This window comes from Pseudophryne corroboree, chromosome 4 (assembly GCF_028390025.1).
Source record: "Pseudophryne corroboree isolate aPseCor3 chromosome 4, aPseCor3.hap2, whole genome shotgun sequence".
NCBI lineage: Eukaryota > Metazoa > Chordata > Amphibia > Anura > Myobatrachidae > Pseudophryne > Pseudophryne corroboree.
In genome coordinates this window covers 683,060,398-683,086,671 of record NC_086447.1, presented here as the reverse complement: position 1 = coordinate 683,086,671, position 26,274 = coordinate 683,060,398, and the positions used below count along the sequence as shown (strand labels likewise).

General features: G+C 44.4%; 1 protein-coding gene across 2 annotated transcripts in view; it reads left to right on the top strand.

Moving 5' to 3' along the window:
• The window catches only part of CCDC170 (coiled-coil domain containing 170), a 242,599-nt gene that overhangs the window by 167,973 nt on the left and 48,352 nt on the right, over positions 1–26,274 (top strand). For both annotated transcript variants that reach the window (XM_063917874.1, XM_063917873.1), the window contains 2 exons: positions 820–993; positions 21,113–21,355. In XM_063917874.1, coding sequence (XP_063773944.1) covers positions 820–993; positions 21,113–21,355 — 417 coding nt within the window. The remainder of the gene's footprint in view (positions 1–819; positions 994–21,112; positions 21,356–26,274) is intronic.

The window sequence follows — 26,274 nt, the reverse complement described above, 5'->3', positions numbered from 1 at the left end:
AAAATAGAACCTTCACTGGTATATACTGTAGGGCTTAATTCAAAAGTGGTTGCTAATAATGTGTTTGAATATTGCTGACAAAATTACGGCAAATGAGAAAAAAAGTTGTAGTTGGCGACTGCAAGATGCCCACTTTTGTATAGTCACCCCCCTGATACCACCTAGAAACGGCCATTGAAATGCCACTTCTGTGCGTCCAAATTCTCACTTCGCGGAGGGCAGCTATTATTGGGTTGTATGAGTAGTTTGACTCCTGTGCAGTGCAATAAAAAACCATTGGGCAACTGCAGTCAAGTTGGCATAGCTCCCACCGCTGAATCATGCCCATAGTCTTGTGTGATCCAACACATTCAGGGATTCTACCTTAATCTTGGATTTATTTCTGTTTACAAACACCTATTGGTACTTTCTTTAATATGGTTTATTGATAAGTATGGGTTGACCCCAAGGTAGTTATATTTTATGGCAGATAGATATAGTTTATCCTCTCCCAACTGTTTGAACTCAGACAGGACAGTCCATTTCCAGGGTTCTACCCCTCTGTCCTGATCAAGACACCTTTGTCCCAACTGGACAGGAAATTGGGAGTTTATGTCCTATTCCCCATGTTCCGAGGTGATAGCTTTTTTTAAATAAAAGTATAAATGTAATTTTCCCGCCACGTACAGTAAACTCATCAATACATATGATTCACTGGAAGATATAGACATACAGCATAGTACTGTTTTCATAATATAAGTTCTGCTTTATTTCCCCCACAACTACTATAGTAACTCATCTCTGCAAACTTCACTTTTCTGCTTCTGATACCTTCTGTAGTACATGAAGTTCTTGGAGCAGCTGTCTGATAAGATGAAGCTGGAAAGAATAACTGCTGATGTAGGTTTTGACATGCGTCTGGATGTCATCCTTGCCCGGGCAGATCAGTTGGTCAAATTAGAATCAAATGCTGTCATTGAAAACAAGACACTTGCTCACGGATTGCAAAGAAAGGTAAATGTCATTTTCTTTTTACCCTGAACTTTTGCATAGCTCTCTTTAAAGAGACATAATGACAATCCTAAATATTGGGTGACATGCAGTCATAATTTTGAAATGAATAAGTGCATATTAGCAATGTACTACATTTTGTCCATCAGTTAACCGTATTACTAATAAAAGTGTACATATGTAGAAAAATTTGTAATATACGATATTACAATTGAACCACCTTAGCATTCACAAAAGTTATTTGTCTTAGGATCAAAAATTAACTGGTGCAATGTTTTTGCTCCAGTAGCCAAACATTATTGGGATGAATAATTAATCTAATTTGTTTGAGGACATTAATAAAAACATAATAAAGAGACTAAGAGGTAAATGTAATAGCCTGTGACTTGCAGGCATCTGCAAATTCCTGGTAAATCTGATGCTTCAAAGGGGCAATCAATTAAAAGGCAAAACTTGGCTTTTATTATTATTAATATTATTATTATTAATAATAATAATAATAATATAAATAATGATAATAATAATAATAATAATAATAATAATAATAATAATAATAATTTTATTTATGTAGGGTTCTTTCTCCAAACTGGAGTCAAGGCACTTCGATTGCTCCTTTAAAACATTGGGCAGGCTATATATTTACCTCTAAAACTTACAATACATGTTATTTGCCTTCAATACTACATTTAAAGCTGCATCACCATTTGGAGTATTATAGCTTATTCCAATTTCTAGAGCAGTTTTCAGAAGTCACTAATCAGCATCGGTGGAACTTACCTGCCCAGTGTACTTACATGACAGTGCTTACTTGATGACTAGAGCCTTGTTTCTGAAACCTGCTCTAGAGTTGGGTACATATTAGACAGATGTATTGTTCATTCTAGTGACGAACAATATATCTGTAGTTCATCGGTGGGTGTTGTAAATGCTGATTTACATACAGGACTAAAAGCAACACTCTAAAAAGACGTTTCATACACTTTAAATGGAGCCGCTGCAGCCGCTATACTTAATCCTCAACCTACGTACTTATTACACCATTAGCGTACAGAGCCCCGTACCGTGTACTTACTTTGCGTACAAACGCCGCGCTGGCTGTACAAAGTACACTCAGTGCGTACACACCCAAAGATACACCGTGAACCCTTAACAGCTATACATGTGATAGTAATACTCTTATAACCTTAGCAGGGAAAGGAAAACACGACACCAGTTTGTATTTAAAATGCCGGGTTCCGACACCACAACATATTATTACTGAAAGGGGGTTACAGTAACAAAGCAATACAATACAACAGAATAATGGCTACAGTCAATGGTACATATGTGTTTGGTTTTTGCCGCGCTTCCCAGTCTGGTCCTCAGTCATCTGGGTAGATGACCTTTTGAGTCTGTGTCTGACCAGGCATGCAGCTGGCTCATTTATACAATCTTCCAAAACTTAACACAATGGATACTGTAATCCCTTTGTCCATTGGACACAGGGATGGTCATTTACAGTACAGGAGAGGTCATAGGTTGGTTTTAATAGGTGGGCGATGTCTGTTCCAGATGCACTTGTGGGTGGTCTCCTCTGGGTTCCCGCCGCATACCAAATGTACAGTAAATACAGTTTATATCTATATTCTGCTCCTGCGCATAACTATTCGCTGGAACGTGCGATCTTCTGCAAACCAACACCGGAATATTGCCCTTAAAATACCCTGCAGCTGGATACCAAACACCACCTTATAACCTTGTTCTGTCCCCTCCTATCCTGTAAAGGTGAATCCCTTTGTTCTGATACCATTTAAACTGTTGTAACTTGCTGGTGTGGTGCAGGGAAACTATGTGTAAAATGTGCACTATTTGGATTAAATATGTAATGTGTTTTGATGGCTTTTCCATGCGTTCACAAACTCTACCGTAAATACCCATACCACGCACTAATGCGCAGGACCGCAGGAGCGACCATATGCAAATTGCGAATATGTGCACGCACGGCAGAACAAGTACGCGCACGGATGCCATCTCTGTGTAGTTTGTACGTGATGTGTGTACTGCAATATTTTTCGACTTTGACAGTCCACCCTTTGGCAGTCACCAATAACTGCCACTACCTAATCAATAAACAGAAAAATATCTATACAATATCTACAGAAGCTTGGATGGTCGGGGGAGAGTTGTAGGTGGGAAATGTATGACCTAGTGGGATAGTAAAAGCATGTATGTATGAATCCATGTCTGAGGGGTATGTATCATCGTGCCGTAGATGTTCTAAATAAGCTTCGAGGTATTGCGAAGTATACATTAAATCCTTCTCATCCCATATTAAGGGTCTGTAAATGGGCCAACAAACACTACCGAGCTCTTTTCGGCTTCTTGTTCCAACAAATGCGGTGCACATTTAGTTGATGATACATGGAGGGGGAACATATGTGAGTACTAGTATATGTGGATATCACCTGTCGACTATGTGTGCCATTAGCTGGAGGTTGAAGAGATGAAGATAAGACACATATATAAAAATACATTCACATAAACATTTTGGGTAGGGCTGACGTCTTTTCCAGTTGGATGTTTCTGGGCAGAGGGGGAGACAAAGAAAAACAGGTGAAAGAAACAGGCCATGAAATTCATTTGCAATCCTTATCATTACGCTGTCTCTATGGATGGATCGTAGATTAACTCTGCTGCTATAACAGCGCCCTCGCTCCTTAGACTCATCAAATTTGTGCCGTGCTTGCGCCACGTTAGAATTTGAACACACCTGAATATCAAACCAATAATTATGATGACTCCCAGGATACAAAGAAGAAACTTCCCCACACTCATAATGACATTTTGAGCCCACTCTCCTAAACCTGAGAACCATTTGCGTGGGTTCAACCATGAGACCCAGCCGGTCAGTTCATTACTCACAGTCGCTAAGTTAAGGTGGGGCTTCCTCCTGAACTCCCACTTCAACTGCAAGATATCGTCCATCTTTTGATCGATGATCTCCGTTGGGTCGTCAGTGCTGTTTGTAATATATGTACAGCACTTCACACCATATTGAGTTGCCAGAGTAACACAGTACCCACCTGTCATGGCTGTGACATAATTAAGGACCATCCTGTGCTGAATCAGTTCCTTCTTGTAGGCTTGTAACTCCCTTCCTGTGTACCTGAAGGTGTCATCATACATCTCAGTGATATTATCTATCAAGTTCGCTAGCGCATGGATATACCTATAATTTATAGTTCCTCTGGCAGTACGGGTAAAGTATTGGGCTGGATGATATGAGCACAATACCCTGACGATACTTTTCCAACCCACATGGTCTTGCTTCCACGGGTATACCTATACCGAAAATACCTCCCACTGTTGGCTATTTGGCGTACAAGTTCAGAGTCTATGGGTATCCTATCAGCTCTGTGTGAAAAGGTCATTGTCTGGTTATTCCACGTCACTTCCCAATTTCCCGGTTTTCGGTAATTGGAAATATTAAAACACAATAAGGACCTGTCTAAATGATACTGGTGGAGCTTCAAACTAGGGGGCCTAGAGATATTGAATTTCTTGTCCACCGGTCTCCCACCCCGCAATTCGAGTACCTCATCCAGTGCCGTAACTAGGCATTTTAGCGCTGTGTGCAAGAAACGACATTGGCGCCTCCCCCCATGTAAGATAGGGGCAGTGCGCGCCGTAGGTGCGCGAAAAATATATAGGGGCATGGCTTTATGGGGAAGGGGCGTGGCCACAAAATAATAGCAATTCATACTACGGTGCACAGTAGTCTCCATTATTCAAATTACGCTGCACAGTAGCGCCACTACACCAGGTAGAGACCCTTTTATACATTACAGCAGACAGCGTCCCCCTTTTTACACATTACAGCAGACAGTCCCCCTTTTTACACATTACGGCAGACAGCGTCCCCCTTTTTACACATTACGGCAGATGGTGTCCCCCTTTATACACATTGCAGCAGCCAGCGTCCCCCTTTTTACACATTGCGGCAGCCAGTCCCCCTTTTTACACATTGCGACAGCCAGTCCCCCTTTTTACACATTGCGGCAGCCAGTCCCCCTTTTTACACATTCTGGCAGCCAGTACCCCTTTTTACACATTGCGGCAGCCAGTCCCCCTTTTTACACATTGCGGCAGCCAGTCCCCCTTTTTACACATTGCGGCAGCCAGTCCCATTTTTACATATTCCGGCAGATGGTGTACCCCTTTTTACACATTGCGGCAGCCAGGCCCCCTTTTTACACATTGCGGCAGCCAGGCCCCCTATTTACACATTGCGGCAGCCAGGCCCCCTTTTTACACATTGCGGCAGCCAGGCCCCCTTTTTACACATTGCGGCAGCCAGGCCCCCTTTTTACAAATTATGGCAGACGGTGTCCGAGAGAGAGAGATACTTACCATCTCCCCGCTGACAGGCTCCTCGTGCAGCTTCCTCGGTGCAGGCAGGTGAGAAGGAGGAGGAGGGAGGGGGACTGGAGCCGCAGCAGCGCTATTTCATTGGTAGTAAGCGCCGCTGCAGCAGTCCCTTCTTCTTCCGTATTGGCTGCCTCGCACTGCTGTGGATGCTGGGATGGAGGAACCACATCCCAGCATCCACAGCAGTGCCAGGCAGCCAATACGGAAGGAGAGGGGGCTGCTGCAGCGGCGCTTACTACCAATGAAATAGCGCTGCTGCGGCTCCAGTCCCCCTCCCTCCTCCTCCTTCTCACCTGCCCGGCGCTGCTCTCTTCTCCCTCCACAGCGCAGCGGCGCACAGCACAGAACAGGCGGCATGTAATAAGTCAATTTGATTCATTACATGCCGATGGCCGTGCGCCCTCAGGGCAACTGCGCTGTGTGCCAAGCCCACTTGGCACACACGTAGTTACGGCCCTGACCTCATCTATTGCTAAAGGGTATGGTACTAATCCCGACTTACTCTGACCTTGAGGTACTTGTGAGCACACCCAGCATTCTGTCTGGTTTAAGACTTCACCCACTAGTGAGTGGTAATCACTCAACGGATGGCGGTCCATGTCGATATTAAGGTTGGACTGACATCTCAGGATGCACCCATACTCTACTATATTCTCACAATTCCTACAAATACAATATTCATCAGACAATAACCCTTCACAGTGCCTCCGAGCTCCCTGACTACCAGAGCGCTTACTGATACCAGCCTTTACTTGAGTGATGTGCTGCTCCTGATATCCTACAAATTCATACTCGCCATCAGAACCCATTCCAGATCCCTGCTTGACCTCTCTCGGGCTCTCACCAAAACAAACTGTCCTGATCAAAAACAGAATTACTAACAGAACCCGAAACGCAGTCTCTTGTGATGGATCCATTTCGTTAGGGGAAAGAAGGAAAATAAGAAGGAGAAAAAAAAGGAAAATGCAGGGGGAGGTGAAAAAAAAGAAAATGGTCCGACAACCGTTCTAGATCTTGTTGCTCTCAGTGCTCAGGTACCTTTCCACAGTCCTGCCTCTCAACTATGTCACGATCCGGGTATCTGGACGCCATTACTTACCCTTCAGATGCCTCCTAAGGCTGGCTCAGCGTTCCAGGACCGGATCCCGTTGTTCCTGAGTTTCCACATGCAGAATGTCAGAGTGGTGATTTCATCAGCCGCGGCCTCCGCTGTGCCCGCGTGGTTAAATGTGCGCTTGTCAGTCTGGCGTCTCCTGTGGCCGGCGTCGCCATTACTGTTTCAATTCTCACATGGATTACAAACCAAACTTCCCTCCAAGTGTCTGCATGGGCGCAGCCATCTTGGATTTTGTCATCTGATTATTTCCACCAATCTGCTGTCTGTATTGTTGATTTGCATAATTGCCTAGCCAACCCCTTCCTTGCTGCAGGTATAAGTATGCTGTGCCTGAGCAAGGAAGGCGTCAGTGCTTTGGTTGTCTAACCTAGTTCCAGTTTGTCTCTCTCCTGTGGTTGTCTTCCAGGTTCCAGCTCCTGTCTCCAGACTTCTGCTATAGAGACCCGCACCAGCATTCCATCTGCGGTGTAGCCTGACTCTCCGATCCATTCTGGACTCACCTGTTTCCAGCTACAACAATCACCTGCTTCCAGCCCAGCTTCCAGCAGTGTACAGCTTCTCTTAAAGGGCCGGTGTCCTTTCTGCAGTTTACCACTCTCCAACGGTATTATTATTTCACCGTTCTCAAACAATCACCTGCTTCCAGCCCAGCTTCCAGCAGTGTACAGCTTCTTTTAAAGGGCCGGTGTCCTTTTCTGCAGTTTACCACTCTCCACCGGTATTATTATTTCACCGCTCTCAAACTCCAAACTTCATTATTATTTCATCGCTCTCAAGTTCGTTTATTATTTAACTGGTTCCAGCCAGTATCCACTCCGTACCAACAACAGTCTGGTTCCAGCCAGTATCCACAGCAGCCGTTTTACCTTCAGCAGCCCAGCCTTTCCTGGAACATCAGCTGGTACGATCCTGGGTTCTCTCCATTGCTACAGTCAGGCCTGGTAAGGACTTTCCAACTAGAAGATTATAAGAACTGTCTCACACTACCAGTGCCTGTGGCCCTTGCCACCCTGTAGTACCCAGGAATTGTATTTATCCTCTGTTGACTTTTATGTTTCCTTTTACTGCTGCTGTGTTACGGAGTTTGTCATAATAAACATCATTGACTTTTATCCTGGTTGTCGTGGTCACGCCTTCGGGCAGTTATTCTACATGTTACTTACATGTCTAGGGGTCTGATACAACCTCCCAGGTTCCGTTACATCTCAGCCCCTACAACTGAGGCTGCCTCCCGTCAGCTCAGGCCCTCAGTTGTGACAGTAAGCACTGACCTAATGAATCCAGCCGGAGACCAGGATCAAGCGGCCAGGCCGATGCAAGAACTGGCAGCCCGACTTGAACATCAGGAGGCTGCACAGGGCCACATCATCCGCTGTCTCCAGGATCTCTCTACACGGCTGGATGGGATTCAAACGACCCTCCGTGGACCTGGCACGTCCGGTGCGTCCACTACAGTGACACCAGCTGTAACCCCACCCACCTTACCCATTTCCAGTCCACATCTTCATCTTCCAACGCCAGCAAAATTTGATGGATCTCCAAGGTTCTGCAGGGGATTTCTCAATCAATGTGAAATCCACTTTGAGCTTCTACCTGGCAATTTCTTCAGTGACCGTACCAAAATTGCCTATATCATCTCCCTTCTCAGTGGCTCAGCCCTTGACTGGGCATCACCTTTATGGGAGAAGTCTGATCCCCTGCTATCCTCCTATACTGACTTTGTAGCTACATTCAGGCGCATCTTCGACGAGCCAGGCCGGATAACATCTGCTTCATCTGAGATTCTCCGTTTACGCCAGGGAACACGTACTGTGGGACAGTATCTTATACAGTTTAAAATCCTGGCATCCGAACTGGCATGGAACGACGAGGCCCTGTATGCTGCATTCTGGCATGGCTTATCAGAACGCATCAAGGATGAGTTAGCTACCAGAGACTTGCCCTCTAAGTTGGATGAGCTAATTTCTCTTTGCACGAAGGTTGATCTACGTTTCAGAGAGAGAGCAACCGAGCGAGGAAGATCATCTACTCCTAAATCTTCTGCTCCTCCTCCTCGCCAACCATCTCCATCCAAGGATGAGCCTATGCAAATTAGTCGTTCCCGTCTATCTCCCGCTGAGCGCCGAAGACGTCTCTCTGAGTCTCTCTGTCTCTACTGTGCAGCTCCGTCGCACACTATCAATGCCTGTCCCAAACGTCCGGGAAACTCCAAATCCTAGCTCGCCAAGGAGAGGGCCGGCTAGGAGTAATGATCTCCTCTCCATCTCCTCATGACTGTAACCTCCCAGTGTCGCTCAAAATTGCTCAACGTTACAGGAACGTCATTGCCCTCCTTGATTCCGGAGCAGCTGGGAATTTCATAACCGAAGCTTATGTTAAACGGTGGTCCCTACCCACCGAGAGACTGTCCTCGTCCATCTCTTTGACTGCCATGGATGGCAGCAAGATTTTTGACGCAGTCATTTCCTTAAGGACTCTTCCAGTTCGTCTGAGAGTGGGAGTTCTTCATTCTGAGTATATTTCTTTTTTAGTGATTCCAAGAGCCACACATCCAGTGGTTTTAGGCCTTCCATGGCTCCGTCTCCACAACCCATCAATTGACTGGACGACTACGCAAATACTGGCATGGGGTCCCTCCTGTGCTGAGACTTGTTTAGCCAAAGTTCTTCCTGTTTGTTCTTCCTTCCCCAGGTCATCTGATGTTCCGCCTCCTCCATATCAAGACTTCACGGACGTGTTCAGTAAAGCCTCTGCTGATATCCTTCCTCCTCATAGAGAATGGGACTGCCCAATCGACCTCATTCCAGGGAAGGTTCCACCGCGAGGCCGAACTTATCCGTTGTCTCTGCCTGAGACACACTCCATGGAAGAGTACATCAAAGAGAACCTGGCGAAGGGTTTCATCCGACCATCTTCTTCTCCAGCCGGCGCAGGCTTCTTCTTCGTTAAGAAGAAAGACGGTGGTCTGCGTCCGTGCATCGACTACAGAGGTCTGAACGACATTACCGTCAAGAACCGATACCCTTTACCCCTGATTACCGAGCTCTTTGATAGAGTTAGTGGTGCAACTATTTTCACAAAGCTGGACTTGAGGGGTGCCTACAATCTCATCCGAATCCGTGAGGGTGACGAGTGGAAGACCGCCTTTAACACCCGTGACGGACATTATGAGTACCTCGTCATGCCCTTCGGATTGAGCAACGCTCCAGCAGTCTTCCAGCACTTCGTGAATGAGATTTTCAGGGACATCTTGTACCGCCATGTCGTGGTTTATCTAGACGACATCCTCATCTTTGCTAATAATCTCGAAGATCATCGTTTCTGGGTAAAAGAGGTTCTTTCCCGTCTCCATGTCAATCACCTCTATTGTAAATTGGAGAAGTGTGTGTTTGAAGTTAAAACCATTCCGTTTCTAGGTTACATTGTGTCCGGTTCCGGACTAGAGATGGATCCTGAGAAACTCCAAGCAATCCAGAATTGGCCTATACCCTTAAGCCTCAAAGGGGTCCAGAGGTTCTTAGGGTTCGCCAATTATTATAGAAAATTTATACGAGACTTTTCCACCATTGTGGCGCCTATCACTGCATTAACCAAGAAAGGTGCTAATCCGTCCAAGTGGTCCGAGGAAGCTATACAGGCCTTTCACCTTCTGAAGCAACGGTTCATCTCTGCACCAGTTCTGAAACAGCCCGACACCGACTCTCCTTTTATCTTAGAGGTAGATGCCTCCTCCGTTGGAGTAGGAGCAGTGTTATCCCAGAGGGCCAAAGATGGACATCTACATCCTTGCAGTTTCTTCTCCCGGAAGTTCTCCCCAGCTGAGCGCAACTATGCCATTGGCGATCAGGAGTTGCTAGCCATCAAGCTCGCTCTGGAGGAGTGGAGATACCTGTTGGAGGGAGCTTCCCACTCAATCACCATACTTACCGACCACAAAAATCTTTTATATCTCAAAGGCGCACAATGTCTGAATCCTCGTCAGGCCAGATGGGCACTTTTCTTCTCTAGGTTTGACTTTAAACTCCAGTTCTGTCCGGGTTCTCAGAATCGTAAGGCCGATGCCCTTTCCCGCTCATGGGAGCAAGAAAATGAGTCCGAGTCTGCAGACAAGCATCCTATTATTAATCCGTTGGCATTCTCCACGGTAGGGATGGACTCTACGCCTCCACCAGGGAAAAGTTTTGTTAAGCCAGTTCTAAGGAAGAAGCTCATGCATTGGGCCCATGCTTCCCGTTTTGCTGGACATACAGGCATTCAGAAAACCCTTGAATTTATTTCTAGGTCCTACTGGTGGCCAACTCTGAAGTAGGACGTTATGGAATTTATTGCCTCCTGCCCAAAGTGTGCCCAACACAAAGTCTCCCGCCAGTCGCCTGCGGGGCAACTGGTTCCATTATCTGTTCCCCGTCGACCTTGGACCCATTTGTCGATGGACTTTGTTTCCGATCTACCTATCTGCAACAAGTTTAATACCATCTGGGTGGTAGTTGACCGGTTCACCAAGATGGCACATTTCATCCCTCTCACCGGTCTTCCGTCAGCTTCCAAGTTGGCTCAAGTGTTTATACAAGAGATCTTCCGACTTCACGGTCTTCCTGAAGAGATCATCTCGGATCGTGGAGTACAATTTGTAGCCAAATTTTGGCGAAGTTTGTGTCAAGCCCTCCAAGTCAAGTTAAAGTTTTCCACGGCTTACCATCCTCAGACCAATGGTCAAACCGAGAGGGTGAATCAGGACTTGGAGGCCTTCCTCCGTATATATGTGTCTTCCTCTCAAGATGACCTGGTTCAACTCCTTCCTTGGGCCGAGTTCAGCCACAACAATCAATATCATTCCTCATCTTCTTCTACACCATTCTTCATTAATTATGGATTCCACCCTAAAGTCCCAGAATTCCAACCGCTTCCCGCAACTTCTGTTCCAGCAGTGGATGTCACCTTGCGTCAGTTTTCAAATAACTGGAGGAACGTCCGCGCAGCCCTGCTTAAAGCCTCATTCAGGTATAAGAAGTTTGCCGATAGGAAGCGTAGAGCGGTTCCTGCTCTCAAGGTGGGTGATCGTGTGTGGCTGTCCACGAAGAATTTGAGGTTGAGAGTTCCCAGCATGAAATTTGCACCTCGCTACATCGGACCCTTCAAGATTGAACAAGTCATCAATCCTGTTGCCTACAGGTTACAGTTACCATCCTTCTTGAAAATACCCAGGACATTTCATGTTTCTTTGTTGAAACCGCTGATCCTGAATCGGTTTCATTCCGCACTTCCTCCAGCTCCCAAAGTTCAGACTCAACGGGGAGTCGAGTACGAGGTGGCCAAGATTTTGGACTCACGTTTCCGTTACGGTCAGTTACAATACCTCATTGACTGGAAGGGCTATGGTCCTGAAGAACGCTCTTGGACCAATGCCTCAGACGTCCATGCTCCTGCCTTGGTCCGAAATTTCCACGCAAAGTTTCCTTTAAAGCCTAAGAAGTGTCCTGGGGCCACTCCTAAAGGGGGGGGGGTGCTGTCACGATCCGGGTATCTGGACGCCATTACTTACCCTTCAGATGCCTCCTAAGGCTGGCTCAGCGTTCCAGGACCGGATCCCGTTGTTCCTGAGTTTCCACATGCAGAATGTCAGAGTGGTGATTTCATCAGCCGCGGCCTCCGCTGTGCCCGTGTGGTTAAATGTGCGCTTGTCAGTCTGGCGTCTCCGTCTCCTGTGGCCGGCGTCGCCATTACTGTTTCAATTCTCACATGGATTACAAACCAAACTTCCCTCCAAGTGTCTGCATGGGCGCAGCCATCTTGGATTTTGTCATCTGATTATTTCCACCAATCTGCTGTCTGTATTGTTGATTTGCATAATTGCCTAGCCAACCCCTTCCTTGCTGCAGGTATAAGTATGCTGTGCCTGAGCAAGGAAGGCGTCAGTGCTTTGGTTGTCTAACCTAGTTCCAGTTTGTCTCTCTCCTGTGGTTGTCTTCCAGGTTCCAGCTCCTGTCTCCAGACTTCTGCTATAGAGACCCGCACCAGCATTCCATCTGCGGTGTAGCCTGACTCTCCGATCCATTCTGGACTCACCTGTTTCCAGCTACAACAATCACCTGCTTCCAGCCCAGCTTCCAGCAGTGTACAGCTTCTCTTAAAGGGCCGGTGTCCTTTCTGCAGTTTACCACTCTCCACCGGTATTATTATTTCACCGTTCTCAAACAATCACCTGCTTCCAGCCCAGCTTCCAGCAGTGTACAGCTTCTTTTAAAGGGCCGGTGTCCTTTTCTGCAGTTTACCACTCTCCACAGGTATTATTATTTCACCGCTCTCAAACTCCAAACTTCATTATTATTTCATCGTTCTCAAGTTCGTTTATTATTTAACTGGTTCCAGCCAGTATCCACTCCGTACCAACAACAGTCTGGTTCCAGCCAGTATCCACAGCAGCCGTTTTACCTTCAGCAGCCCAGCCTTTCCTGGAACATCAGCTGGTACGATCCTGGGTTCTCTCCATTGCTACAGTCAGGCCTGGTAAGGACTTTCCAACTAGAAGATTATAAGAACTGTCTCACACTACCAGTGCCTGTGGCCCTTGCCACCCTGTAGTACCCAGGAATTGTATTTATCCTCTGTTGACTTTTATGTTTCCTTTTACTGCTGCTGTGTTACGGAGTTTGTCATAATAAACATCATTGACTTTTATCCTGGTTGTCGTGGTCACGCCTTCGGGCAGTTATTCTACATGTTACTTACATGTCTAGGGGTCTGATACAACCTCCCAGGTTCCGTTACATCTCAGCCCCTACAACTGAGGCTGCCTCCCGTCAGCTCAGGCCCTCAGTTGTGACAAACTATCCCGGAACAAACACTCTAGTGTCTCTTTGCCTTGCTCTTTTAACCCACAGTTCACTTTGAACTCACAGTTACCAAACTACTTTGTCACGAGTTCTCTCCGGGCCAGTGACCTTCTTGCAGTGGGACGAGTGGACCCAAGTCTCTCTTTTGGCGACCTTCAATGCTGTCATGCTGGTTAACAAGACTTGATATGGTCCTTCCCACCTGTCTATGAGGCAACCTGAGCGTAAGACATTTCGAATCATCACATAATCCCCAGGCTCAATGTCATGACAATTACTGTTCGGTAGGTCAGGAATCACCAGCTTTACATTTCTTTGTTGATTTTTCAGCTGCTGGCTCATCCCAACCAAATATTTCACAGTCACTTCATTATTACATTTCAAATCATCCTGGGGGTCTATCATTACATGAGGTTGTCGACCAAAAAGAATTTCAAATGGTGATAAGTTAAGTGGAGACCTGGGAGTGGTTCTGATGCTGTACAACACTAGTGGCAAAGCTTCTGGCCACAACAATCCAGTTTCAGCCATTCGTTTGCTCAGCTTCCTATCAGTTTGCACAGGACCTGAAAGACTTCACCTGTAAAATGGGTACCCCTGTCACTTTCAATCATTCTAGGGATACCATATCTACACACAAATTCCTGCACTATTTTCTTTGCAGTGAACGTAGCAGTATTTGTGGCAGCAGGGAACGCTTCTACCCAGTTGGAAAATACATCAATACAAACTAACACATATTTCAAATTCCTACAGGGTGGTAACTGTATGAACTCGATTTGTATTACCTGAAAAGGTCCGTCTGTAGGAGGGATATGGGATGGCTCTGTTGGTATTGTCTTTCCAATATTCTTCCTCAAGCAAGTAAAACATGTCATTGCTCTCTTACCTGCATGAGAAGAGTATCCTGGCGCACACCAGTAGGCTCTCATCAGCCTGCACATACCCTCTTTGCCTAGGTGAGTCAGACCGTGTGCCACCTCAGCTAGACTTGGAAGATATGCTCTGGAGGCTACTGGCTTACCGTGTCCACCTGTCCACAGTCCTGAGGACTCCTGGCCATACCCCTTTGTCCTCCAGTCTGCCTTTTCCTGTAGGGAACACACATTTTGCATTTTAATTTACTATCGTGTGTTATCAGTTGTTTGAAGTAAACCGTCTCTGGATGAGAGGAGAGAGAGAGAGGGAAAAAAAAAGAAAAAGAAAATGTCAGGTTTGGCATTTACCAACAGGCTGTCACACCATCATGCATATCGGTGTCTGTGCACAGTCTCTTTTCACCAGTATTCTCATTCTCCACCCTTTGTGCATGACCAGGCACACTGCATTACTGGTGTCCTTATGTCCTTATGCTGGTGAGATATACTGGATTTGGGCAGAGCTCTGAAGGACCGAGTAAGCATGTGGCGTTTGAACTGTGATCGGGTCCATGTGTTGTACCCTCCTGTCGGTGAACGTAAGAGATGAGGAGGAAACTTTGAAGAAAAATCACATAGAGGTTAGTAACAGGTAAGTTTATAGAGGCAACGAGGATTTTTATAAAATTTGACAACTAGATTGGGCACTATGGGGAAGTGATTCTCTACTGTCTATACCCCTAAAAAATTTCTGTGTCATATATCTACTGGGACTATCCCAGCCATCAATCCAGTGTCCTGTCCATCCTAAGTTCATAGGGAACCCGGTATCTGTGAGATAATTTCCTCTACCTGTGATGGACATGCATCTAGAACAGTGAAATGCAACATTAGTCTCAGGTGGGTATCCAACATACTTTGTACTTCCTGAGCGGGAGCACATTGTATGTATATCATCTCTAACAAAACTCCTGTTAAGTTAATCAGGGGCCATTTCTGCTAGAGAAATAAGCAAAAGTTTAGAGGCCTCATCTTAACCATAGTTAGTTTTGTCAAAAGGGTAAAGTTGCATTTATTCCGTTCTTCCCATTAACCGAATCTGTGTTTTCTATATGGCTCGTGATTCCTTACTATATGTCCCTTGATCCCGTCTATGTGTTTTAATAATGTGGCTTGTTTTCTCTGTCTAGGGGTCTATATTGACTATGTGTTCTACTACTCCTACAATCTCTGGCAAAATGTCCTTCCTTTTTACAAATGTAGCATATTCTCTGTCTTTTCTTACTACTCGGGTTTTGGGGTTTAGGTTGATGAGGCTTTGTTGCAAGAGCCTGTATACTTATTGTCATCAGCTTCTCCTCTTGTTGTTTTCTGCGCCTAGCAATATTCTTATGATGTTCAATTGCGCACTCTCTAAGACAAGCTACTGTGACCCCTCTCCAATTAGGCAAAGATGTTTGTACCCTGTCCCTTACTGTCTTATTGAGTCCATCCATTAGCACAGAGACAGCCACCTCCCTGTAATTCGCATCGTTCCCTGTATCTGATACCCCAATGTATCTATCCATTATTTGCAGGGCCCGATGAAAATATTCAGATGCCATTTCATTTTCCCTCTGTTTTATGGAGAAAATTCTTCTCCACTTAACAGTAGTGGGGAAATACAACTCTAGTTGCCTGTTAATTTGTTCCACATTCTCCTGATTGTTTCCATCAGTCATAGGACTATCCGACTCTAATCTACAATCAGTGATACATTTTTGGGTGTCAATATTAGGGGGTAGGCACGCTTTTAAAAGTATCCGCCAATCTTTATTAGCTGGTTCATAAGCATTACCCAGATCTCTGATAAACTTCTGACATCTGGCTAAATACTTCCAGGGATCGGGGAATTCTGAAATGATTGACCGCAGCTCAGCTCTGGACCACGGGCAATACATTGCATTATTCCTGGTGAGGATTACTCCCTGACTATCAGTTCCCCCATTGGGAGTTACTATTTCCAAGACAGGATGTAATCCTACCATTCCGTTTCTAATCTGTTTGCTGTAAGGTGTTGTTGTCTCTGTGCAATGACCCGTCTCACACTTACCGGTAGCTGTGACCTCACCAGTTCTTTCAGTGGGGAGTACCGTTACTGCTCTAACTGGATGGACAGGCCCCACCTGAGTTTCCTGCAAGGCAACTGCCTGAATGAGAGCTGCAATTTGGCTGGGTCCTTCATCTTCCTGTGACCTATAACCTTGAAAAGACTTCAAAACAGGATATACTGTATCTTGCAAAAATTAGGGTTAATACATTCCTCTTGCATTATACTATCATTCATAGATATGCCATTGACTGTAGCCATCTCTTCCCTCTCGACCTGTGTCGATAATGGTGTGTTTGTGTCCTCATTCCTGCTAGGTTTGGAACCTGCTTTGCGGGTTTGTTCCCTTTGCATTTCCCCCTCTTGTTGCCATAATTTTAAACAATCGTTATGTCTAATCCTTTGTTTTCTGGATTTAAGAAGACATATTTTACTGCTTACATTCTGCAGTACCTCTGGTTCAAAGCTGCCCACCTTAGGGAATGGTACCCTATCTTTGTCAGTCATACATACCCATTCGTCACAATAAACTTCAGCGTGTGGACCATATTTCCCACACATAATAAACCTCGCTGACCCCTTGGGCCACGGCTCTTCAACCTGAACCCTGGCTACCAAACGTCCCTTAGTTGAGCAACTGGCTCCCATAATTGTGGGCCTTTTCCCACAAACACCAAAATACTCAATATAAGGCGATGGTGAAAGTTCTCCGAGCGCTTACACCCACTCTCGCCCACGTTGGCCGGTACTACCATACACTGTCAATAGCGAAGGCGATGTACCCAACTTAGGGCCCCTATAGACCTATATTTACTGGAAGTTTTTAGGAATAACTTACCCTTTCCAGTAAAGTATCTGTCGTAGATTTTCCTGAGAGAGACCAGCGAAAACTCCCTATGCACTTTTTATACACAAATCACGCTTGCGTATGCTCTACACAGCGCTAATGATACCGCGATTCTACGCAAAAGCCTGTAAAAGGGGTATCAAGTTGCGCTATATATCGCACCCACAAACGCGCGGTCCAATCGCACAGCGTATAGGTACTTGTTACCTATCTGCCGTACGACCACTGGAATCGAATCACAAGCTGCGAAACCTCAGCCGGAGCGTAGCAAAAAACTATATGGGTCACAAAGTTCACAATTCACAATTCCCTACCATGCTCCTGTGTAAGTCTCCTCACGACTTACGTATTCCAAATCCTATACTAACGTGAGTCAGCCGCCTCACGCCACCAAGCCTCCACTCCGGGGTTCAAATCCACTCACTCCGCTTTCGCTCACTCAAATACACTTTGTTTTTCTGTCAAGAAAATTTTCACTCGTTCTGATTGGCAGCTTTACCCCCAGAGGCAATGCAGTTTAAACAAAAGTTTTATACTAATCTGCTTTAGAAACTGGGTAGTTTTGTGCTATTGTAGCATGGCTACCTTCCCACCTTTTAACTAAACGACACTATTGTGCAATTTGTACTTAGTGCCCGAACTCTTACGCACTTTGCATAAACACGCGACCGTGCGTGTCTTTTACGCTGCGTGCGCAGTCCTGTATTTTGTCCGAGACACGTGTACAAAACCGTGCGTCCGCAATAAAACAAATCCCACAGCTCTATAAATGTGAACAATACTAATTACTATTGCTCACTAGACACAACTGTATAAACTTTTATGCAGACCTGCGTTTGTGTCTTTACACTTACTTCCTTAAAATACTGTTATTTTAGTTTTAACTATATAGCAACAAATGTATCCGATTTCACACAGATCTAAATGAATGCAATAATCTATAATTTAAATGATATGATTCAGATTGGATAGCTATCTTGCAGAACATACACTGATATAAATATACACATAATTATAATATTATATATATGTATCATTCACTAGCCTTCTGTGTGACACCTTACCTCTTATTTGTATATCAAAGCTATTTGCTTTTTACTGCTAAAAAAAACAGTTACACAGGTTCATTTGCATTTCAATGGCTATCCTCCCTAGTAAGCAGATTCTACAAGTCTTGGAAGGAAAAAGAAAAAAAAAACAAAACCAAAACCCTTTCTTTCCTTTTTCTATCTGTGTGCAATTTCTTACACCAAGCCAAGCATTTATCTCACCATTTACTCTCACTAGGCCCAATTGAAACTATTTGTAATTGACTATGGCACGGGTTAAATAAATGCATTGGTAACTCATAAATGGTGCTTGATGTGACAAAGGAAACTGATTGATCTGAGCAGACTGAAAATCAGCTATCTAGAAAATGACCTTCCCAAAATGGCCACTGCTCCTCCCCCTTCCACATCCATGAGGTTTACACAAGATGGTGGACAGGCCATGTGGTTAGTCCAAAATGGAGGACAGACCATGCGGCTTCCTTTGTCACACAGAAATCCCAAATCATACAAGCACCAGAAGTTATTTTAGGCCTGAGTTTAAAAAAAAAACTATATCAAGGCTATGCAGCAACTTTTAAATGTACTTTTAAATCTACTTAACAGATAAACAATCCAATCTGAATCAAACACAATATGACTTATTTTAACTTTGTTTTGCAACAATGTGAGAGGGTATGCAAAGTATCGGTGCCCTTTTGTGTACATTTTTGGTGCCAAACAAAATTCACAGATTTTTAAATAGCTTTTTTCCTGTGTGTTTTACGGGTTCTACCAGCACCTCTGCAGACTAGACAGAGCAGACGCCATCTAATCAGCACACAAGTAGGGTTTTCAGCGTATCCATCGACCAAGAAAAGGTTACGTAGGATAACTTGTCCGCCCTTTGCTGATAGATTAAGTCTGCTATGACCTGTTAGGCTGTGAGCATGTGGAAACCGGACGACGCCCCCAATTGTAAATGCTGATTTACATACAGGGCTAAAAGCAACACTCTAAAAAGACGTTTCATACACTTTAAATGGAGCCGCTGCGGCCGCTATACTTAATCCTCAACCTACGTACTTATTACACCATTAGCGTACTGAGCCCCGTACCATGTACGTACTTTGCGTACAGACGCTGCGCTGGCTGTACAAAGTACACTCAGTGCGTACACACCCAAAGATACACTGTGAACCCTTAACAGCTATACATGTGATAGTAATACACTTATAACCTTAGCAGGGAAAGGAAAACACGACACCAGTTTGTATTTAAATTGCCGGGTTCCGACACCACAACATATTATTACTGAAAGGGGGTTACAATAAAAAAGCAATATAATACAACAGAATAATGGCTACAGTCAATGGTACATACGTGTTTGGTTTTCGCCACGCTTCCCAGTCTGGTCCTCAGTCATCTGGGTAGATGACCTTTTGAGTCTGTGTCTGACCAGGCATGTAGCTGGCTCATTTATACAATCTTCCAAAACTTAACACAATGGATACTGTAATCTCTTTGTCCATTGGACACAGGGATGGTCATTTACAGTACAGGAGAGGTCATAGGTTGGTTTGAATAGGTGGGCGATGTCTGTTCCAGATGCACTTGTGGGTGGTCTCCTCTGGGTTCCCGCCGCATACCAAATGTACAGTAAATACAGTTTATATCTATATTCTGCTCCTGCGCATAACTATTCGCTGGAACGTGCGATCTTCTGCAAACCAACACCGGAATATTGCCCTTAAAATACCCTGTAGCTGGATACCAAACACCACCTTATAACCTTGTTCTGTCCCCTCCTATCCTGTAAAGGTGAATCCCTTTGTTCTGATACCATTTAAACTGTTGTAACTTGCTGGTGTGGTGCAGGGAGACTATGTGTAAAATGTGCACTATTTGGATTAAATATGTAATGTGTTTTGATGGCTTTTCCATGCGTTCACAAACTCTACCATAAATACCCATACCACGCACTAATGCGCAGGATCGCGGGAGCGACCATACGCAAATTGCGAATAGGTGCACGCACGGCAGAACAAGTACGCGCACGGAGGCCATCTCTGTGTAGTTTGTACGTGATGTGTGTACTGCGATATTTTTCGACTTTGACAGTGTATACGCCAGATATGTTTGTGAATGATGTCATGCCAATATGTCTTGCAGAATAAATAAAATGCAGATGCACACTCTAAGCACTAAGAATATTGATAATCAAAACAATTATAATAAATTGTACAATTTAACAGTGAGTATAAATTAGGTTCTTAGAAAATGTTGGGCCAAACATGCATGCCACATCTAGGTGAACTTTAGCAGGTGGGTCCCCAACATCCCTAATACTGACACATTGTAAAAATGTATCCATGTCTTACCTATAATAGTTTCCAATATAATATGTAAACAACGATGGAAGGGCCTATACTAATAAAAATCACCTAAGGGTAGGTGGGAGGGGTGCTAGTCAAGGCAGAAGGAGTCTCTATGCTTCAAGTGTACAATATAAGCACAAATACAGAGGAAAAGGGGAGGGTCTGGACTGCACACCCTAATTTTAAACATAATAAGAGGCATTTCTAGCTGTATGTACAGGCGACCCACCGACTTCCCATACATTGGCTGCAGGGATGTCACAGCTGGGTGGGCAATTTCAAATGCCCGCCCAGCTTAGATGTCTGGACCAACATGTTGGGCGGCCAGTTGGTGTTAGCTTACCTATTTGACTGCTCTGTCAGAGCGACGGCACATTGGCGGACATTTCGCTCAGGTGTGCTCCCAGCCTAGCTCCCCCAGAGTACCTGTTTGTGGCTCTACTCACAGAAGTCCAACAATTAGAATAACAATTTAATATGATCTCTTATGGTGCCTGAGAACAGGTGTAATAGCCACTAGAATCAAGTAAAGTAATAATGCCTTGCTTTGTTATATTCTTATATAGTTAAAAGCCCAGAAGGAAAAGTATGATAGCAAAGAACTTCACATGGATCTTTTGAGGAAAAAGATTGCCCAGCTAGAAGAAGAAAAACAGGTACGCACAGCTCTAGCAGTGGAGAGAGATGAGGCCAACCTGACAGTGAGGAGTCTGCAGAAGAAGGTGGAGAGACTACAGAAGGAGTTAAATGCAGCTCTTGAATCCATCACAGAACTTAAATCTAGGCTTTCAGATACCAATGAGCTGAAGGCAAGTATAGCATTTTCCTTGTATTATAGCTTTTTTACTGTGTAGAATGCCAGGAAGACATCTTACCTCCTACTATCTTTTTTTTGTTGCATTGAACACATTCTCTGTAAAATTATAGTCAATGAAAAAAAATGCGTTGCAATAAATGGGTCTTGTTGAATAAATATCAATAACATTTCGGCATTCTTGCCAACACTCCTTGATTGTCAGATAGTCTCCCTGAAATAGTAACAGTCTCCCTTACTGCCTGAAGAACCTAGCAATCTTCCTGATTGCACCTTTCTCCTATTATGTAACTGTTATATACGTGGAGAAAAAATATCAGAGATATATACAGTACATTGAAATGCAATCATCAGTGCCATTTCCCTGAATTGGTTATAAGGAACAGCAATCACTATGGCTACATACAGTTTCACATAAGGTTTAATTTTCATTTTCCCATCAGTGACCTTCTAAGTTACCATATAATTGCGCAGCCTGGCTGTCGAAAGAAGCATACCTGAGCCATTTTAACTGCGCATGGAATCACAGTTGCAGGCTGTCACAGCATGCCTGCGTCTGAGTGGCCACCCCGTTACCACTCGCTAGCACTCCCTGCCTATAATTTTTTTTTTTTTCAAACTGTTTTTTATTATGATCTCTCACAGTACAAAATAGAAATCCAGCATTTTGAGACAAAGAATATAAAAATAGCATTATATAACAGGGTCATCATGCCAAAAGACAGTAAGACATAGGACATTCAATCTCGTGTTAGATCAAGGAGAGATCAAAACATATTTTCAAACTTTTCCTCATATAAAACCTTTAAACATTCCAATAAAGAGAACGTATGTGTAACAAGTAATGGTGGAGAATTTATAATGTGGTTAAATTGTAAGAATAGAGAAAAAGAAAAAGAAAAAGTGGACAAATAAAACAGTGGTTCTCCACCAGCATAGTCATATTATATCAAAATCTCCAGATATAAACACAGTAACTAAAATATAATAAAATAAAATTATATGCAATGCCAGCTAGGAGTTACTGGCCGTCGATCCATCCACAGAGCTATCTCCAAAATCAGGGGATCAGACCCCCAATCAACCCGGCAGACGATAGAAATAGAAAGAAGCGGAGGGAGGACCAAGAGAAGAAAGAAGGGGGTAAAGTAGTTAGATACCCAAGGCGTTAGGATGGTCTATAGTGTGAAGGAGATACCATGAGGTAGATTGGAAGCATTTTTTAATTGCCTGTTTAGTATTTAGGGGAAGTGTCAAAATATAGGTATCCCAACATTGGAATAGGGCAGGGGTAAGCCTTTCCTTATGGATAGAGGCCTCCAGCCAGTCCATGGTAAATAGAAAAAATAATCTGGAAGTCACCATCGAAAGAGTGGGGGCTATGTTATGGATCCACTGCTGTAAAATTGCTTTCCTACTAGCCGCTGATAATATCATAAGCAGTTTTTTGTTGGACCTAGGGATGTCCGGCTGGTCAGTTAAACATCCAAACAGTGCACAGGAGATAGGACAATGGAAAGATATGCCTAAAGTCGTAGTTCCATATTGATGTACCTCATGCCAAAACTGTGATACCGAAGCGCAATCCCAGAAACAGTGTAAGAGATCTGCCCTATCCGTTAAGCATTTGGTGCATTTAGCGTCTTCCGAAATGCCCATTAAAAGTCGGCGTTTAGGTGAAACATATGCCCTATGGAGCATTTTGTAGGCCATTTTTCGGTATGAGCTTGCAGGAATAAGTTTCAGAGTTAACTGAAAGTGATTTCAGTTAACTCTGAGAGAGTCAGGGGTGACTGTTGAAATGTGGGAGGGCCATTGGGACAGTTCTGGAAGGTCCGTGTCTGGGTCTATTTCAATACGAATACATGTATATATGGTCGAAACAGAATAGGAGGCCGATTGGAGAAGTGTGTCAAGGGAATTAAGAAAATCGATACCTGTCAATTTGGGCAAAACAGTTTTAAGATAGTGTACTGCCTGGAAATAGGCAAACTCATGGTGAGGAGGCAAGCCATATTTATCCCTTGCCTCCGCGAAAGACAGCGGGAGGCGAGAGGTATTAAGTAGGTTGCGCAGGTTGCGGATACCATAGGAACACCAGGCAGTGAAGGGCTGTAATGCCTCCCCCCTCCTGAAACTCCAGGTTACCGACAAAGGGTAGTGAAAGTGAATAGAAATATTGAAGTCTAAGAGGTTTCCTCGCCATTCTCCACGCCTGTATGATAGGAAATAACAAGTTATTAGTTATATGCAAGGCCAATTTGGAGGGTCTGGCATGGAGGAGGTAACTGAGGGACAAGGGAGCGCAGAGCTGGGAATCTAGAACAGAATCCGTATAGTAGTTATTATCGCCAAGCCAATCCATAACAATGCGAAGAAGGCATGCAAGATTGTATTGTTTAATACTGGGTAGGTTGACTCCACCTCTAAGCACCGTTTGGGATAATTTTTTCATACTAATCCGAGGTCGCTTGCCAGCCCAGATGAACTTGGAGATATAGGCATTCAGAGAAGATAGATCCGACTTAGACAATAATAAAGAGGTCATCTGTAAAATATAAAGAAGTTTTGGGAAGCTGGCCATTTTAAACAGATTGCATCGTCCCAACAAATTAAGAGGGAGGGACTGCCAAAGATCAAGCTCGGTTCTTATCCTGCACAGGACCGGGGTAATATTGAGCCTATATAGATGGCAAGGATGAGAGGGGAGTGCGACACCTAGAAAAGTTATATGGGTAGTCGCCCATTTAAAGGGAAAAGTGTTCCCCCATTCCAGTCTCGCCCGTCCATACATGGCCAACGCCTCCGACTTTCCATAATTAATAGAAAATCCTGCGAAAGAAGAAAAGCGATCAATCATGGCAATTAGCTGCGGAATAGCCCGGTGAGGGTCAGACATAAAAAGGAGGTTGACAGCGAATGCCACCCCTTTTAGTTTTTGCGTGCCAACAGCAATGCCCCTATAGTCTCTGTGTAACAGGATATGTCGTATAAGGGGTTCTAATACTAAATTAAAAAGAAGGGGAGATAGAGGGCACCCTTGTCTGGTGCCTCTTTCCAATGTGAAGGAGGGAGATGTCACATTATTTACCAACACCTGCGCCACAGGGTTGGTATATATGGTCTGCACCAAGTTACAGAACGATGTGCCAAAAACCTGGTGGGTAAGTACTCTATTCAAATGAGGCCAGGCAATCTTATCAAATGCCTTTTCTGCATCCAAATTTATGATAATGTTACTTTTGGCCTGACTGAAGTGAGTGTAAGATATCGCAGCTAAGGCCGCCCTTGTTCCCCGTGTGGACTGTCTACCCTTGACAAAATCCATCTGTGCAGGCGAAATGAGATGGGGTAGGCAGGTCTGCAGCCTATTAGCCATGATTTTAGTCAGGATTTTAAAATCCTGATTGAGGAGTGAGACAGGGCGGTATGACCCTACCTGGGTAGGACCCTTACCAGGTTTCGCAAGCACAATGAGCTTCGCCTCGTTAAAACGGAGGGGAGTTTCCCCCGTCGTAAGGATATGGTTATATAGTCGCGTTAGTACAGGGAGGATATCAGCGTCTAGCATCTTATAGAATTCGGCACTGAAGCCGTCAGGGCCAGGGCTTTTTCCATTAGGGAGGGACTTAATGGTGGCTCGAACCTCATCATCGTTTATAGGAGCGTCCAACAAGTCCCTCTCCTCCGATACAAGCTTCGGCAGTTGGGTTTCATCCAGAAACGATTGTCCAACAATTATGTTGTCAGTGCCAGCAGTATATAAGGACTTGTAGAAATGCATGAAAGCAAAGCATATGTCAGTAGGATCAGAAAGAACAATTCCAGAACTGTGTAAAGAATCAACCCAGGTTTTGTTCCGAGGCCCTCTGACTAGATTAGCCAAAAGTTTTCCGGACTTATTCCCCCATCTATGAAACCTATTCCTGCCATAGTCATAGCTTATCTGGGCCTGTTCGGTAAGAAAGGTATCATAAATTTGCTTTGCCATGAGGTACGTTTCTTTGTGAGTGGGGCTATCGCATTGTTTGTAAGTACGATAAGCAAGCGTAAGAGCCTTACTGAGTTCCTGCAATTTAGTGTTGAATTTCTTGCTCTTAGAATTAACATAAGAAATAATGTGGCCTCGAAGGACCGCCTTAGAAGCCCCCCCAAAAAGTGGAGTGTTAGATTCCTGATCCAGGTTATCAGTAACGTAATTATGCCAGGTGTGTTTAAGATGTATTAGAAAATCCTCAGAGTGTAAGAGATATGCTGGGAACCTCCAACATTTGGAAACATATTGGGGTAAAGCCAAATGTAGGGACAAAGTTATGGGGGCATGGTCTGAGATATTAATATCCTTAACTGAAGTGTGAGAGACTTTGAAGAATAGGTGTTTAGATAAGAAAAGATAATCGATGTGAGAATGAGTGGAGTGTGGGTGTGAGTAAAAAGAGTAGTCTCGTTGGAGGGGGTGATGTATACGCCAAGGGTCTAGTAAAGCAAGTTGAGAACAAAGAGAAGAGAGAAGATTAGGAGAGAGCCTGGATCTTTTAGTACTCACCCCTGATCTGTCCATGGATGGATCGACGACCGTGTTGAAATCTCCCCCTAAAATTAAGTTTTGGCCACCACAAGACAAAACTCTCTGAAGAACATCTGCAGAAAAGAGGTTGTTAAATCCAGTAGGTGCATAAAGGTTTAAAAAGGTGTATACCATATTATCAATAGAAACATCTAAGAGGATAAATTTGCCCTCGGGGTCAATACATTTTTTAAGGATCGAGAATCGGAGATTCCTATGAAAGAGAATGGCAACACCTCTGGTTTTATTGGTGTAAGGAGCTGAGATGCATTCTCCAATCCAAGGGGCTTTTAATGACATAGAGGAATCATGCACCCAATGTGTCTCCCATAAGAACACAACTTGAG